Source organism: Barbatula barbatula (genome assembly GCF_947034865.1).
Source record: "Barbatula barbatula genome assembly, chromosome: 2".
NCBI classification, from domain to species: domain Eukaryota; kingdom Metazoa; phylum Chordata; class Actinopteri; order Cypriniformes; family Nemacheilidae; genus Barbatula; species Barbatula barbatula.
In genome coordinates, this window is record NC_136767.1 from 21,062,974 (window position 1) to 21,079,983 (window position 17,010).

At 36.8% G+C, this 17,010-nt stretch overlaps 5 protein-coding genes across 11 annotated transcripts; 1 reads left to right on the forward strand and 4 right to left on the reverse strand.

Moving 5' to 3' along the window:
• Positions 1 to 1,068: 1,068 nt before the first annotated feature.
• Positions 1,069 to 2,406, forward strand: drd7 (dopamine receptor D7; the record flags this gene model as incomplete). Its single annotated transcript, XM_079471588.1, has 1 exon — positions 1,069 to 2,406. One exon carries the CDS (start codon positions 1,069 to 1,071, stop codon positions 2,404 to 2,406), a length of 1,338 nt encoding a protein of 445 aa, XP_079327714.1.
• A 962-nt stretch (positions 2,407 to 3,368) lies between these two features.
• histh1l1 (histone H1 like1) lies at positions 3,369 to 6,415 on the reverse strand. The gene has a single exon (XM_079483886.1). The coding sequence runs from the start codon at positions 4,649 to 4,651 to the stop codon at positions 4,034 to 4,036; it is 618 nt and encodes a 205-aa protein (XP_079340012.1). The 5' UTR covers positions 4,652 to 6,415; the 3' UTR covers positions 3,369 to 4,033.
• On the reverse strand, positions 6,402 to 11,567 carry cyb561a3a (cytochrome b561 family, member A3a). 7 transcript variants are annotated; one of them, XM_079483827.1, is made up of 8 exons: positions 10,960 to 11,487; positions 10,478 to 10,591; positions 10,317 to 10,390; positions 10,009 to 10,205; positions 9,652 to 9,860; positions 8,948 to 9,102; positions 8,546 to 8,717; positions 7,106 to 8,404 (listed from the first exon to the last, which is right to left on the reverse strand). In XM_079483827.1, exons 4-8 carry the CDS (start codon positions 10,193 to 10,195, stop codon positions 8,381 to 8,383), a joined length of 747 nt encoding a protein of 248 aa, XP_079339953.1. In that variant the 5' UTR covers positions 10,196 to 10,205; positions 10,317 to 10,390; positions 10,478 to 10,591; positions 10,960 to 11,487; the 3' UTR covers positions 7,106 to 8,380. The 7 variants fall into 7 exon arrangements, with proteins under 7 accessions (XP_079339950.1, XP_079339951.1, XP_079339954.1 ...); XM_079483823.1 differs by having other exon boundaries at positions 11,408 to 11,485; XM_079483825.1 differs by lacking the exon at positions 10,317 to 10,390 and having other exon boundaries at positions 6,403 to 8,404; positions 10,960 to 11,530.
• LOC306909832 (histone H4) lies at positions 7,132 to 7,572 on the reverse strand (the record flags this gene model as incomplete). Its single annotated transcript, XM_079483900.1, has 1 exon — positions 7,132 to 7,572. The coding sequence occupies one exon, from the start codon at positions 7,570 to 7,572 to the stop codon at positions 7,132 to 7,134; it is 441 nt and encodes a 146-aa protein (XP_079340026.1).
• A 52-nt stretch (positions 11,568 to 11,619) lies between the features above and the next one.
• Positions 11,620 to 15,243, reverse strand: hdr (hematopoietic death receptor). The gene is made up of 10 exons (XM_079449995.1): positions 15,037 to 15,243; positions 14,376 to 14,532; positions 14,115 to 14,243; positions 13,925 to 14,036; positions 13,719 to 13,810; positions 13,481 to 13,573; positions 13,352 to 13,392; positions 13,051 to 13,149; positions 12,518 to 12,554; positions 11,620 to 12,413 (listed from the first exon to the last, which is right to left on the reverse strand). Exons 1-10 carry the CDS (start codon positions 15,235 to 15,237, stop codon positions 12,088 to 12,090), a joined length of 1,287 nt encoding a protein of 428 aa, XP_079306121.1. The 5' UTR covers positions 15,238 to 15,243; the 3' UTR covers positions 11,620 to 12,087.
• Positions 15,244 to 17,010: the final 1,767 nt, after the last annotated feature.

Consider the following 17,010-nt stretch of genomic DNA (forward strand, 5'->3'; position numbering starts at 1 on the left):
GGTAACGCGTAATACTAAAGAGCAAGTGACAAAATGTCGGTTGAAAAGACTTTAGTTCAATATTTGTAATTTAAACGATTCTTTATTTGTAATTTTTATGTGAACCACTGTCCCCATTTGGGGCATTGGTGTAAACGGATAACATTTGGCGTGTACTGCCACCTTGTGGAACATGGTGGACTCAGGGTACCAGGGCTGTAAAATGAATCCTTGTATGAATAAAACGAAATCAACCAGTCGCAGCACCATCTGTATCCCGAGAGGCAACAAATATCATAAACCACCTTTCTGTTGTTGTCGTTGTTTTCTGTTTAAAGGGATAGGTCACCAAGGAAAATTCTGTCATTTATTCACCCTCATGTTTCTTTGTTCTGTTGAAAACAATAAACACAACAAATATTTGGTAGAAGGTATTTTCAGTTCAAGAACACGCTCCACTACCATAATAGAAAACAAATATTGTATATTATTTGTTCTGTTGAACACAAAATGGGATAAATTAAAGAATTTAGGAACATAAACAGTTCCGGGGTTCCTTTGACTACCATTTTTATTTCGCCGGTGATGTTCCAGAACTGAAAATTGCTAACATTCTTCCAAATATCTTCCTCTGTGTTCATCAGAACAAAATAATTCATAATAATTTGAAACAACCTGATTGTTGGTAAAAAATGACAGGATTTTCATTTTGGGTGAACTGTTCCTTTAATTAATAATTGCTGTACTTATTTCATTCAAATCAGATATTTGTAAATATAAAAAAGCATAAGTAATACAAAAGATACAAATGGTATCAGATTTTTTCACCCACCTTTTTTCTTTCATCGTAGGCTCCTCCTACTAGTCCTACTTCCAAGATCATCAGTTTTACCCTCTGCTCTGTATTCCCAGGCATTTCACTGGCTGAGGGAAGGAGGGTAGGTTGTTGAAAAATGACTTAATAAATAAGGGCTACTCCCTATTCATGGATGCATTTCTGAAACCAATGGATTGTAAACTACGTGCACATGGTGCCTGAAGAATGGATGCTCGATTTTTCAGCTTACGGTACCTGGGATAGCGTGGAAGATGGTAAACCAGACTGAAGGTTATGTTTCAGAGCTAATAACTCACTCTGTAACCGCTTGCCTGCTTTTTATTTTTGTACTCACCACCTTCCTAGGGAATGCTCTGGTGTGCACTGCCGTGGTACGGTTTCGTCATCTTCGCACCAAAGTGGCATATGTGTTTGTAGTGTCTTTGGCTGTCTCTGATCTCTTAGTTGCTTCTCTTGTAATGCCATGGAAAGCAGTAACAGAGATTGCGGGTTTCTGGCCGTTTGGCCATTTCTGCAAAGTATGGATAGCCTTTGACATTATGTGCTCCACAGCTTCCATCCTCAACCTGTGCATCATAAGCGTGGATCGCTACTGGGCCATTTCCAGTCCTTTTAGCTATGAGCAGAGAATGACAAGGAGAGTGGCATTTGTCATGACTGGAGTGGCATGGACTCTTTCGGTTGTGATATCATTCATTCCTGTGCAGCTAAATTGGCATAAAACTCTGGGCCATGAAGGAGATCTTGGGGAAACGGCTTACAAATGTGATTCCAGTTTAAACCGCACGTATGCCATCACTTCATCTCTTATCAGCTTTTACATTCCCGTCACAGTAATGATTGTAACTTACTCTCGCATCTTCATCATAGCACAGAGGCAGATCCAAAGGATATCCATGCAGGAGTGCGCCATCAAGCATGTTCAGTCTTGCCAAGGCTGCAACAAAGCACCTGAAGATCATTTGAAAAGCTCATTTAGGAGGGAAACCAAAGTCTTGAAAACTCTATCGATTATCATGGGTGTGTTTGTCTGCTGTTGGCTCCCTTTCTTTATTCTGAACTGCATGGTGCCTTTTTGTGACTCTGACTTTCACGATGCTGGACAGATCCCATGTGTCGATAAGACCACCTTTAATGTGTTTGTATGGTGTGGATGGGCTAACTCTACCTTGAATCCTGTGATTTATGCTTTTAACGCAGAGTTCCGAAAAGCGTTCTCCAGCCTCCTGGGATGTGGGAAGATTTGCTCTCAGAATAGTGTCCGAACGATTGACTTCAGCAATGAGCTGGTGTCGTATCATCGAGACTCCACGAACCTTCGAGACGCTCACCTCTTCAGTCACCCCTGCATGCTTCCACACACTATCAGGGAGGAAAGTGAGAGAGACGTGTGCTTTGATACTGTGTCACAGATAGCTGAAGTCCCTTATGAGACAGAATGTAACTTTATATATGGGGAAGGGCCTCCCATGCTGGATCATGGAGAGGCAGAACTATCTTTGGATAAAGTCATAACATTTGCACGAGAAGACCTTGGATATGAGATTCATGATGTAGGAGCATCAACCTGTATCACGGGAATACTGTAATTCGTAAAAGTGTAGTCGTACAATATGGAAAGACAATACTGTCATAGTGTATTAAAAGGGTGGATAACATGTGGCTATTTAAATTGAGAGACTTAAATGTCATTGTGATTATTGTTCAGGTATGTCATCACCTCCTAAAAGAGTTAATATTTTGGATCTCATCATATAGAACACCATTACTTTTGTTTTATATGTCTGAATAAGGGCTGGTCTCATTGTAGTTTACTTACTAGGAACCGTGTTACTTCAGAGTAACAGAGCCGAACGTTTCTATTAGCCAAAGCTAACCTGTATTTCAGGGGGTTTTTATGTGTGCTCATTGCTATTCAGCAATATGAGCCAAACAAATTCAAGTATATAAGATTTCTTTTTAAATAAGCAGAGCATATTAGACCTATGCTTAAATAGTAAGATGTTAACTTTGCTTGGCTTCAACAATATGACACAAATGTCACATTGCGAACGAAGAAAGCATCTTTTAAGTGAATGTTGAGTTCAAAGTGTGGTTCGTTTCTTGAGAGAATTCGATTAAACTTAAGCAAAAAAAAGCAAAAAAAGAAATTGGCAAAATGTCCACCAAAAAATGTCATTAGTTTGTTTTCCTTTTTGTACTGTATCTGTATTAAGTTTCAGTTATTGCCACTAAGCATAGTATTAGTTTACACAGATGTGTAAGAACTGTTTTCACTGAATGAAAAAAATAAACATGTTTTCCAATTGCTGCCCTTGTGTAAATTACACTTTGTTTGAAAGTTCTCTGCCTCTCTGTGCTCAAACTATCTCGGAATTGAAATGGACTTAATATATTCAGCAAATATTTAACCAAAAAATTGAAGAAGAAATTACATGTTGTGTCAATTACCCCAAAAGTTAAATGTCACATTCTGAATGATGTAATGTATTATATGTACATGAACACAACTTTTGGTTTCAAACCAATGAATAGGCTACTCATTTAGTTTAGATACTGAATTTATTTTATTTAGAGTTTTATACACGTTTTGATAAAATTTAAGTTTGTGATAGGGACAATGTTATAGTACAAACAGGAAAAACATACAAAGAACAAACAAATAATTTCCATGATTAAACATCCAACAATGAATAATTTATATGTTTGTTCTGTTATTGCTGTATTTACATGATGAAGTTCTACAAAATAATATAGGCTACCATAAATATAGCATTTATAAAATCACCCATCATATTGAGTCACATATTCGCACCCATGTACTTGCACGTTTGCGCGCACATGATTCATTATGAGCTTGTATACGTTAAAGTATGCACATTTTGGACACTTTCCAACCAGTGGATCCGTCTAATCTCTGGAGGATGGAAAATCTACACAAAGTAATCGGCTTTGCGCGTCAGTTAGAGGTAGAGTAGAGACTGTCACTTATTTTACAAGCCTTCCGCAGCATTGTTCACTTATGCTGCTGATATGTACAAGCAATACGAGTCAAAAGTCTTTAAAGAACTGATGGTCTCACAAAAGACCAACAAAAGTAGTCCAACAAAAAACGCATCAACCTTCATACATGCACTGGGAATATTTGCACTTTTTCCAATAAGTGGGGTGGCTCTTATAAGAGCCGTTGGGTTTATGGAACGAAGCCTTGTCAGTCTACTTCTTCTTGGCGGCCTTCTTCGCCTTGGCAGCTTTGGGCTTCGCAGCTTTAGGCTTCGCAGCTTTAGGCTTCGCTGCTTTGGCCTTCTTGGGACTCTTCGCAACTTTCTTAACAGCCGGTTTCTTCACCTTTTTCGGGCTTTTGACGGCTTTCTTTTGGGCAGCCGGTTTCTTCACCTTCTTGGGAGACTTCTTCACTGCTGATTTCTTTACTGCTGTCTTTTTCGGCTTCGCCGCTTTGATCGGCGCCTTTTTCACGGCTGGTTTCTTCGGTTTCGCCTCAACTTTCTTCACTGGTTGTTTGGCTGCTGCTGGTTTCTTGCTCACCTTGAAGGACCCGGACGCGCCGGTGCCTTTAGTTTGAACAAGTGAGCCCTTTTTCACAAGCGATTTTAAAGCAATCTTGACGCGAGAGTTGTTCTTCTCAACATCATATCCACTACCTGCCAGTGCCTTCTTCAGAGCAGCCAGAGATACTCCTTTGCGCTCGTTGGAAGCCGCAATAGTCTCCACGATAAGGTCTGACACGCTCGGTCCAGACTTTTTCGCTTTTGCAGTCTTCTTCTTCGCGGCTTTGGCCGAAGCAGCCGCGGGAGCAGGAGCGGTTTCTGTCATAGCTGGAGTTAACTTGGATCCGATGTCACGAAGTACGGAGCTGTCAAACAAACAATGTTTACATCCAACAGCTGAGGGCGGGATTTAAACGGGAGATGAGAACCATGTAGACTCAACTGCCCGAACGGCCGCTCTCAACAGGACAGAGTCGCTCGTAGATGTGTTTTCTGATCCGAAAAAACACAAAGTATCTCATGATAAAGAGAGCTGGATTTAAGTGTTTAACCAACGTAACGATAGCTGAGTCCTTTCTCTTTACGCGTAGTTTATGGTTTCGGTGAAACATAACTCGGTTTATTGTATAATAATAAGAACGCGTCCAAATTTAGTGCGAGAGTCAGCGGGATATATCGCACTTCCTCTGTTATTTTGTAGATTATATATTGAAGTCTGAAAATCATAACCGACACTATGGACACTTTGCATACGGAAGACCCTACTGTACATATCCGCGGTGGTTAGAGATTAGGATTATTTACAGAACGATAAATCGAAGTGTTTTTCTGCAGTGAAGGTAACACAGCTCGCTACTGTCGCCATTACAACCTTCCTTAATCTGACGGGAGAATATTTTTAAAACAATCTATTAATAATCTTATTTTTACATTACGTTCCCAATTCGAGAGAGTTGTATATGTAAACGAGATTCCCAAATGTATAAACACTTAAAGGTTTTAGTGATAAAACTAGTATCTATTTTCTGAAGGGGCAAGTGTTCTCTTTTGTCGAGGCGCTGACTTGCATATAACGTTGCATTTGTGCATTTATTACTATGTTGCAACATATTAACACTAACAAAACGATATACAATTGTTCTGTTAAGTTGTTTATTATTTATTTGGCTTATTGACATTTTTTTAATCGCCTTTTAACAACAGCGAGGATGGTCATACGTTCCGCCATTGTCCAACGAGGAACTGCACTTCGTAGTTTGTGTAGGCTACTGGGTGTGTTGACTTCAGAAAATATACATTAATATACAGACAAATAAATGATACATATGTGCGGCAATGACCAAGATACCTTCGATCTTAACTTTAAACCAGATTTGAACATAATTGGGAAGAGCTTTGTATGACCTCAACGAGGACAAATCTTAGAGGTTAGTTTAGTGTAGGATGTATACAGTTATCAGTCACGATATCTAAAATAAGATGACTAGTTGTCATTTAACTGTTGCTTTTCATTAACTTAGCTGCGTTTCATTCAACGCTATTTTAAATACACAAACTGTAGTATTTTGAGCAACCAATATCCATGACACATATACAGCAAGAATTGAATGTGTAAATTTCATTTATGTAACGTTATTGCTTCTCACAGCACAACACTAAATATTCCACTAATGTATTACGTCTTAATTGAGCCGTTATATTGTTTATTTATAAGGTTCATTTAAAAATCTGGCTTCACAAATTAGTTAGTTCCTCTAACTAAATCTTGAAAGAGACATGTTGCTTGCTTGGTGTTATCTCAGGGAATGAGGCAAAATGTGGATACATTTTACAGAAAACATTGTTATAACTGTTGCAATGTCAAGGTAAGAGGTTGAATGGTTGAGCTGCACAGAGAATTGAAACTGGTTTAAAAGTTCTGTATTTTAAGTGTTTGTAATGTTTTGCCCTATACAAACCCCAGTACAAAACAAAATCTTATGACATAATGTTTGTAGGAAAACTTTTCCCTCGGGTGGGGGCAGTTCTCCTCGGTCTATACATTCTGAACATAATCAGTGCTAGACACAGGTGATAAGATTGCTAACATTTTTATTAGACGGCGATTTATATATAATGTAAACTGCTAATCATTTAACCTCTTTATTGTTGGAATTTGCTACACAAACATGGTGCTTCACAGCAATGCCACAAAAAAGGGGTCTTCAACAGGGTGCCCCAGTTGACTTTGAAGGAGGCATCAAGATGACTAATATGTTTAAATGATACAAAATAAGCATTAAATACATTTACAAAAGCATATACTTTGGCTGATGAATTATCGTTAAAGCAAAGCTCTTAAATACTTTATAGGATAAAACCTTTGAATATTGTTGAATACAATGGGGGGCCTCAAAGAGGTTGCCTCCCAGCCATATAAAAACCATTTTGGGCTGAAGAACCTTTCTGTTTCCAAAACGGTTCCTATACGGCATCTCAGTGAAACATTTGTAGCTACTTTTTTAAAGTATAGGCTATATTAAAATTGGATACATCGTGTGGAAATATTATAAATAAAAAAATGCATTATATATAGGCCTATTATTTTTTGTTAAATATAAAAAAGGTTTGCTTTTGAGAACTTATCTTGTTTCCTTTGAGATCTTATCAAAACTTCCAAATTTACTCACCCTTTTTAATACAATTAACAAACTAGCCTAAAATAAACGATTTGATTTTTCTTTTTCATATTTGCTCTTTCAAACGAATATTTGGGCGGCTCTTAAAAGAGCCTTTGTTTTTCCAAATGAACAGGCCGGGTGTTACTTAACCACCAAAACCGTACAGCGTACGTCCTTGACGCTTCAGAGCGTACACTACGTCCATAGCGGTAACAGTTTTGCGCTTGGCGTGTTCGGTGTAGGTCACAGCGTCACGAATGACGTTCTCGAGGAAAACTTTCAGCACGCCTCGAGTTTCCTCGTATATAAGACCCGAAATACGCTTCACACCCCCGCGGCGCGCTAAACGGCGAATAGCTGGTTTTGTGATTCCCTGAATGTTGTCCCGGAGAACCTTACGGTGACGTTTAGCGCCTCCTTTCCCAAGCCCCTTGCCACCTTTTCCTCGACCGGACATGTTAACGTTATTTATTTCGATAAACCTCGAACAAATATATCTTGCCCGGCCGAGCCGACAAGACTGCACAATCCATAGCTTGTGAGTGGACCTGGTTGAAACCATGTGGGGGCGGTGCAGTGACGTCATATGAGGAGGGGGAAGGCTTGTCTTCGGCTTATCTTTTTATAGATTGTTATTCTTCATTTTATTATTTCTATAATATCGCGTCGAGGGAAAGGCATGCGTTTCAATAAATAAGCATAGATAACGTACTGTATCTAGCGCTTGATTCCCTATTACATTTCCGCATTTATACAATGCAACGCCTTAAAAGCCTTTAAAAGTAAAGTGTCATGTTTTTGACAAATTTCTCGTCTACTTTAACTGCAGTATTATCTTTACCATGCTTAATTTGTAATATTCCAATAAGAAATAAAAGTTCCAGTGGACTGATGTAGTTTAGAGCACATCAAGGTTTAATGAGGAACATAATATGCAAATTCTAAGCAACTCTTTCCAATGTTTTGATTGGTGCAAAACTGTTTCGGTCCATTATTCATTCGAAAGAGACTATTGTGTGGCTAGGCCTGAGTTTGAATTCCTTTACGACCGGTTTGAACAGGTTTATTGGACAAAGACGTATGCTTTCCTCTTTATTCTTTAACGTAGATATTGTTTCCTATATAACTTTTTCATGTTTATAATGCGGGGTCTCACATAAATTAGCATAAAAGCAGCTAATTAAATCTTCACAGTATTTTAAATGATAAATGCAGTACACTAAAGCATAACATAATAAAATAAAACATTTGTAAATTATAGGTATTGCTAAGTTTATCTAGACATTAGACGACCAACTGTTGTATTAATGGACTTTGGCTCCACTGAAGAGTGCTTATCAGACAAAATACAAATACATATTAAATGGTAGACATTCAAAATTGCAGTTCAGACATCAGCTTCCATCATATGCCAGTGGCTAAAAAAGGAGACCAAAGAACAAAATCAAATCAATTTGGTGGGAAATCACTACTCCTTTGCATGAATGTTAATCATTGGTTTGGTTAGACTATTACTACAACAAATAACAAGGTTTGCATAAAATGATCTTGATTCTCACCCTGTAAACTCCCTCATCATCATAGCCTGGCTCAGGACGTTGCCATATCTGATTGGATAACATTTTCAAAACAACCAATCCAAATGCTACAATGATGACTCCCAAAGAATTTGCAAGGACGGCCTCTGGTGGCAACATGAAATAAGGCAGCGTCCCATTGGTGTTTGCTTTTCTGAAGAAAGAACCAATAGGACAAAGAATTTGCCATGACGTCACATCCACATTTTTGAGGAATTTATAAATATGTGTCATTTTGCACATATCAACAAGTTATTATTGCAAATCTTACAACATTCAACTACATCATACTGATGGGAAATCAGCATAACGGATTCATCTTATCAGAAACTGTATAATTTAAAGATCCATTTAGGTGAACTTGTGTGTCTATTAGTAACTTACAGTGCAAAAAATAGTTTCTCATTGATCCCTGAGATGCAGGACACAATGCTGAGAACCAAAATAATTGCTCCCATCCAAACGTGACCTGGCTTTACAAGTGAACGTACACCCATCGGGGTGCAGGGTAGAAGAAATGCAGTAAAACCCATAACCCACTGGAAAAAAGATTGAAAAATATTGTTTTTACACAAACTGAGGAAAATTTTGGATTAATTCTCAAAATGTATTAATGGTCTCTTACTTTTACTATTATAAAATAAAAATTCAAGGGTAACACTTTATTAGGGAAACCAACAATAATATATTAGTGCCTAAAAAATACAAATAAACTACTGTTTAAGCAAGATTTGAACTAATCATAAACTAACCTTAAGTATATAGTCATAGTAATTGACAGTCAGCCACAGTTAAGGTTAGCATTCTATTAGTTCCTTTAGTGTAGTGTAAATTCTATTATATATAAAAATGTATCCTTTATCTGCCATTAGTTCATGTGAAAGCATGTATTAGTTCAAGTAGTAGTACATGATCATTTGTTCTGCCTATAGTCAAGTGTTACCTATCATATGAGAAATGCAATACTACAACTATGAAATTTGACAGAAACTAAAATCAATTGTTAATTTCTTATTTTACCATTAGTTAAAAACAGGATGTATTAGGTTTATTATTTGTAAGTGATCATTTGTGAACACGATACATACCTGTGCAGTGAAGAGTGCTGCGGTACAAATCCCTATCCAGCTATGAAGGGAATAGAGGTTGTTGATGTGATTTGTATTGTGGTAAGCGAACACTGCAGAAAGCCCAATAACAGACAGAATGAGAGAAAGGAGCAGAAGCCCAGCATGTAATAGCTTCCATGGGAGCTTATTCTGACCCCAGGTCAGTGGAACACGGTACACTACAGCCGCTGGTCAACAGATAAAAAAAGCAATTAGAAACAATTTAGCAAACCAAATATAACTGTTAAATATATTAATATAAAACTGAAAACAAACGGGTTGAATAAGGTCTCGGAGTAAAAAATAAACACCATCACAAAATAAAACCAAACATACCATTGCCATACAGAACCACCATGCCAGTGACCATAAGGACTGGATGCCAGTTGAAGTGCTTGGTGGAGCCATCCCATGCAAATCCACCTCGATAGCTATAATTCCAGTGAGATACCAACACAATACAAGTAATCCCCAGCAACAGGCACAGGAGATAAGTTACATAAAATGTAACAATGTCCCTCATCTTGTGAATGCTGCAGGTCAAGGTTACAGACAGACATTAAGTGCTAATACACCACCAAACACAGTCATACATAGAAAGATTAACAACATCAAATTCTGCAACATAAAATGTTACAACTTACCTTAAAATCGACTGCGATTGTAAAATCAAAATACAACAAAGATTCCTTGAGGTTTATTTAGTTGTTGAAAGTGCCTGTATATTCAGAATTTAACAGTCCAACTTGTCTGTTTTCACGAAATGACAATGATTTTACTAGCAGCAAATGTAAAAGTACAGTACCTTCAGCTGGTGTGTGCGCAAATATCGAAAAGAACCTCGTGACACAACACTTGGCGATCTCAGTTCCTCTTTCCATTATTCACCATCATTCACTTTTGTCTTACTTTCGGCCCACTACACAGAATGCATGCAAAAAAATAACAACAAATGAGGAATTTTACAACAAGACAGGCGCCAAATGTGGAAGGAACTGAATGAAATGCGTTGCCATGTCGCATGTATAACCACATATTACATCATTAAGGTTTACATTAGAAAACAATGAAAACGTTTGCTATGTAACATGTGAACCTTGGGAGTGGCTTATTACTTTAAAAGTTTGACAATATTTTTCTGTGACGTAATGCCACAGAGGTTACGCAGTCCGGTAAAGGTGAACGCATTTTTTACTAACCGTTTACATGGTAATTTATTAGATGCAAGAAAACGAAATACTAACTTCAGCGACTATATCAGCGTAAAAGTTAAACGGCAGGACTCACCTCTCTTGTTTACAGCTCCAGTGTAGACGTACAATTTTTCTTGTAAGAACCGCAAGGACGCATGGGAAGTGTAGTGCCAAAAACTTCGTGCGTTAAAGCAATTTTGCGTAATACATTTTTAAATGAATCTTAACGTATAAGAGATTTTGGCGTGTGTTTCACTTACGTACCACTTACATTTTCCAAAACGGTTATATACAACATCAATTGTCAATCTTAAAATGAAAATATTTCACCACAAGTGGAAACAATGGATTCAAACAACTGCGACCACGCTAGATAAAAGTTAAACGAGGATAGCTTTTGTTTGTTATAAAATATACGACATGTTTAGGAAGATAGTTAGGGAATACAACCGAAACGGTTAGGTACATCATGCTCCCTTGAAAAAACATCCACAGTCCAGGAACGTTTAGATAAAATAAAAATGACCATTGTGAAAACTTACTTCAGCAAGTGGAAATCCTGCTTTTAAAATCCCTACACATTTTACAGTACAAGCGGTATTCACAAAAAACAGACGCACAAGATATTTCCTCAGCACGACCGCGTCTTAAATCATTTCAGGAATAAGACAGCTGGCGACATCTAGTGGAGTCGACACTCACAATCGACACTGTCGGAGTTTTACAATATGCTTTGAAACAAAACCAGTAGTTTGCTTGTAATTAATTTGCGCGAAATTTATACAATTGTGGCTTCGGATCAATGTCTTTACTTTATTAAATATTAAATTAAATATTTACTATATTCTTTCCTTTGTAATCAGTCATAAAGTTGATAAATTCCCAGGATGAGTCATGTTGCCCATTCTAGCGTCAGATGTCACATGATAACATATTATGAATATTGCATTGACTTTAATAGAAAACAAAATAATGTGAAAATACCACAACATGTGATGTCATAAAGGATGCCACCAAACCATAACACTGATTTCATATCATAAAGACAGAAAGAACAACATAAATTCAAATGTAACCAATGTTTTTAAACAATGAATCATTTGCCTTCTTTAAATATATGCACAATATTGACCAATAAACCATGATAACGTCAGAGAAATATTGTGTATCTGTTAAGGTATGGTGAAGAAATGACGCTTTAACGGGAGTCTTTCCCTTGAGATCACTGAGAGTGACAATCTCTGTATGTTTCCAGCCACTCATCTTCATATTTAAATAAACCATTACTAATTGCTTTAGCAATGATGTTTTCTGCTGACAGTCTCTGGTCTAAATAAATTAACGCTTCGATAAGGGTGTTGAAATCTGCCTTCATTCCCTCCTTTTCCATCCAGATTTTCAAAAGTTCATAAACTCGGTCTTCTGGAAAGAGAGACTCTGCCATTTTGATTGCATTACAACTCAGTCCAATAAACCTGAAGAATTTGTTGTGATAGTGGACATCCATTTCCTCAAAGAAATCAAAGGTTTTCTTCAATGATTCCTCTCCTGAAAAACATTGCATAATCAGATATTACTTCAATATATTATTACTGTATTAAAAATATAACACTAAAATGTACTATCTAAAACATGAAAAGATGGGGTTTTACCGTTTAATGGAAGAAGTCTTCTGGAAGGCTCACATTCCTAAAAATATAAAGAATCTTGGTAACACTTTACAATTAGATATTATTAGTTAATATTTGTAAATGCATTAGCTAACATTGAACAATTTAGCTTTTCAGCATTTATTAATCCTTGTCAATGTTAATTCCTGTCAATACATTTATTCATGTTAATTCATGGTGCATTTACTCATGTTAACAGTGACAAAGTTTGATTTTAATAATGTATTAGTAAATGCTGAAATGAATATGAATTAATATTAATAAATGCTGTAGACTTAATATTTATTGTTAGTCCGTATTAGCTAATGCATCAACCTATTGTTAACAAATTATTTGACTTTTCTCTTAACTGGTGGAGCAGCATAGTCATGCTTTTCATCACACTAAACAAAAATCCTGAAGGGGACACCAGCATCCCATAACCAGGACCAGACAGGCTAGTTTGTGAAGAGTTGGCAGCGTTGGACAGCACTGTCTTTCTCCACCACTGATGAACCAGGAGTCCTGATACTCACCTCATGATTTAGCTCATGAAACAGCTGAAACGGAGTCGAGTCATCTATCTTAGAGTTATTGACATTCTGTCTCTCCTCTCTCAAATCATCATGGTCACCCTGCCAAGCAGTAAGATATTATTGTTTGGTCGATCATTGTTTTACATTTAAAGTAAATATAGGTTCGAAATGACAAGAGGGTGAGTAAACAATGACAGAATTTCATTTTTGGCTGAACTATCACTTTAAGGGATTAGGCGGACTGGTTCCTCCAAACCGTCTTTTAGAAATCTCATTATCTGTTGTTTTATTACAGACTTACCATACAGATTTTGACCACTTCCTTTGGACTTCGTGAAGTAACTATAATTAAGAGAACCAAGAAACAACTGAAGAAACATTGAAAGAACTGAGAAAAGTGGATTGTTGGATTTGAAAGTGTTTGCCATACCTGCACTTTTTCGTAGTATTGACTTCTTCCAGTAAACAACACTCGCAGTGCACACCAGCATTGCAAGTAATGGCAAAACAACAAGAAAAGTCACTGTAAGACAAACAGGAAGGAATAAATATGGGGTCTGGATTTCTCTTTTGTGTGGCATGTAGAGACATATCATCAACTGCAAAAAATATGAATGTATTGGGTTAGTGAGAACGTATCTGTAATACTAGGTAAAGTGTTACACTACCTGATAGAGAGCTGCCCAAAGACATTCTCTTTATACACACTGTGTTTGAACTGACTGTACATCTTTCCACCATCTCCTCATCTTCCTTACATCTGTGTTTACCAAGGAAAAGGTTCAATATTTATGGAGAAACGTTGTTACATTTTTCTAGCAACCAACAAGTCGATTGAATAAACATGAGGTAAAATCAAGAAAATAGAACATACTTGCTGCATTTCTTGCACACCTCACATGCCTGGTCTGGTAAACAAAATGAGCCTTGTTTGCACACGCACCGTGTGTCCTGGGTACTTGTGCATTTCTCTATAGTGTCCTGATCTACAGAACAAATTAATGTTGATTGAAAATTAAACATCAAAACCATGTGTAAAATTTGTTGTAAAATAACAGACTCACCTGAACGGCACTTAATACATGATAAACACTTCTTAAGTCCATTGCCATGTTCAGTGAACGAGTCAAACTCGCACGGTTCGCACTCTCCTATTTCTGAATCTCGAAGGCAGGGGCTTTTTATATAGGTCCCTGTAAACAAATACACAAAAGTTTGTCGTATAGTTCAGTATATAATATATAGGACTTTGAGTCAAATTCGTTTTTATCAATGCTAAAGGTACTATTTTGCGTGTCGCATTTTGAGAAATAGTTTTTACTCACCAGCTGGACAGTTCAGACAGCAGAGGTTGTCATGTGCATATTCCAGGTCCTCTCTGCAGGAAATGTCCCGTCTTGATCTGTTTTTGATGGATCCCTGAGTCCAGTCCAAATCCAAGTGACTATTAGCAATACGTATAACATTCAGTAACAGTAAAACCTACAAGTGGCACAAAAATAGAAGATGCAGGTTGATTTGTTGTTTAAACCAGGCATTTTTCACCCCATTGACTACCATAGTCGTTTTTTATTCTGTTGAGCACAAAAGAAGACATTTAGAAGATTGTCGGACAGCAAACAGTTCTGGTCAATTTTGACTACCATTGTATGTTTACATATGGCAGTTACTGGGGGGCAGAATCTGTTTGGTTATAAGCATTCTTCAAAATATTTTTCTCTGTGTTCATCACAACACAGAAATGTATACAGATTTGCAACTCGATGGTGATTAAATGATGACAGAATTTTTGGGTGAAGTATCCCTTTAAACAATACATCTGCATCTGTTCTGTGCTTTAGGAAACAAGCTGAAAACAAATTTATTGCGTTTTTTACTTGTAAATGTTTCACAACATAACATAAATACGTAGTAAATTAACACTCGTTAACAAGCAATGACGTAATTGAAGATAATAAAACAAACAATCAAATCAGATTGACTTACCAAGAAAATAATGTATCTCATAGTAAACACATATTGTCGTTTCCTCCGTATAAAGTGAAAAAATGGACATGCACCACTGTTGAAAACTTTCGTAGTAGAAACAAACGCGTCTGGAAACCTGAAAACACTGAATGCCAAATGCCTTCTAATGGTCGAGGTTTGCTTCATGAATATTAATCCCAGTTTGGTGACGTTCTTCATAAATTCTGGAGCGTCCTGTCACGTGATTCATTTATATTCATGAGCTAAGTCTTGACCGCAGTAGCCTACATAATAATTCGCGTGGTAGAACATAAATACATGTGGAGGAATTCCCCACTTCGAAAGATTCAAATTAAAATCCTTATCACAGCAATCAGTGACATATTTTAATATTTCAACCAAAATCTACAAGATTTGTCCATGTATTCATATAATTTGTTAATTTGTTAGACCACCTGTCAAAATATTAGCCAATAATTTGACATAAAAACGAACATTAACTAACAATCTAAAACTATGTTTGTTATTTTTTAGGCAAATAACAAACTGAAACAACTACCATGCTGGAAAAAACAATAGAACAGTGACCAAAACACAATACAAAACATATATTAGTTGTAATGGTTATAATGGGAATTGTAGGCCTATTAGTTTTAATGGCAACTACTGGTTTGTGATGGATTCTGTTGGTAGGATGTTCTGTTAATAATTCCCAAAACACACTACAAAAATACATTTTGTAATGGTTGTTATAAAACACCATGTATTATGTTTTACCTTTTTTGTGTTTTAAGGTTTCTATTTTCCCCTGTAAAGCTGCTTTGGAACAATGCACATTGTGAAAAGCGCTGTATAAATAAAATTGAATTGAACTGAAAGTTGTAATGAAAAGGCTCATAATGGTATTTGGATGGAAACCATTAGAATTTCTGTAATGAGCCAGCACATTCAACTTCTCTCAGAAGTCAGAAATTTAGTGTACCATTTGACTATTCAATATGCAATATACATTAAATCTGTAAGTCTTCACCTCATGTTCAGACATATCTCTTAGTCTCTTTTTAACTGCGCCCACACACTCATCAGTATTATTATCAATTTCCACAACTCAAGCTAATTTGTGTCAGTTTGGTGCTATCTAACAGACAGTTAGTTGCCTGTGCCAGAGCGATACTATGAACTGTTGAGTGACACTGTGTGAAACACAGGAAACAGTCACAGAGGCTCTGTCACACAACTGCCTTAAACTGTATGTGGAGGAAGGTAGAAGACTACTGTTTGTTTATTCATTGCTAAGTCTAAGGGGAATTTCATACTGCTGCTTCAGAATGCAGCCAAAGGTCACTCCCTTCACTTCCAGTAAACACAGTGAATCTTGTGATCTATTAATTAGCTTTATTACATTAAACTATTTCACTCCAATAAAAACTTGATTTGTGACTTTTTTCTATCGTTTTCTTCCTATGACAAACCCTCCTAATTCAAATTCAATCACAACACTGTTTCTGTGGCTTCCTGCCCCTTCTTCTCTGCCAAACAACCAACAATGTCCTCATTTTATCAAGTTAAAGCACATAACTAGAATTTAGCTCTATACGTGTATTGTATGGTTTAATGATGATACATTAATCACTTGAGAAAGTCAGATTTCAAAATTCTGTTCAAAGAATTGATTCCGCATGAATAATAATAGCAAACAAACATCTTAAGAAGACGGTTACCATGGTTATGATAGCTGAATATATTTTGTGCCCTGAAGTCACGTATGTGTCTTTTGATAGGAAGCTCTGGATCAGGAGGGGCTGTTTGAGATAAGACTGAGAACTGACTTGTGAACTTTGCGCCAGACAGTTTTGAAGGAAATAAAAGCTTTGTATAGTGTGGTATGAGACAAGTTTTACTGTGCTTTGCTTTTAGTTGTCCTTATGTTGTACCAATTGCTTCCACTCATTTGTAAGTCGCTTTGGATAAAAGCATCTGCTAAATGACTAA

Bases quoted from the DNA above. Each gene is read 5' to 3' on its own strand.
- histh1l1 (XM_079483886.1), bottom strand. From the start codon at position 4,651: ATGACAGAAACCGCTCCTGCTCCCGCGGCTGCTTCGGCCAAAGCCGCG.
- cyb561a3a (XM_079483824.1), bottom strand. From the start codon at position 10,195: ATGAGGGACATTGTTACATTTTATGTAACTTATCTCCTGTGCCTGTTG. The intron at 9,103-9,651 runs GTATGTATCGTG...TCTTTTTTCCAG, and splicing joins CAGCACTCTTCACTGCACAG to TGGGTTATGGGTTTTACTGC. The intron at 8,405-8,545 runs GTGAGAATCAAG...CTCCTTTTTTAG, and splicing joins ATGATGAGGGAGTTTACAGG to CCACTGGCATATGATGGAAG.
- hdr (XM_079449995.1), bottom strand. From the start codon at position 15,237: ATGAAGAACGTCACCAAACTGGGATTAATATTCATGAAGCAAACCTCG. The intron at 14,533-15,036 runs GTAAGTCAATCT...TGCCACTTGTAG, and splicing joins TGAGATACATTATTTTCTTG to GTTTTACTGTTACTGAATGT. The intron at 13,393-13,480 runs GTATGGCAAACA...TCTTAATTATAG, and splicing joins AATACTACGAAAAAGTGCAG to TTACTTCACGAAGTCCAAAG.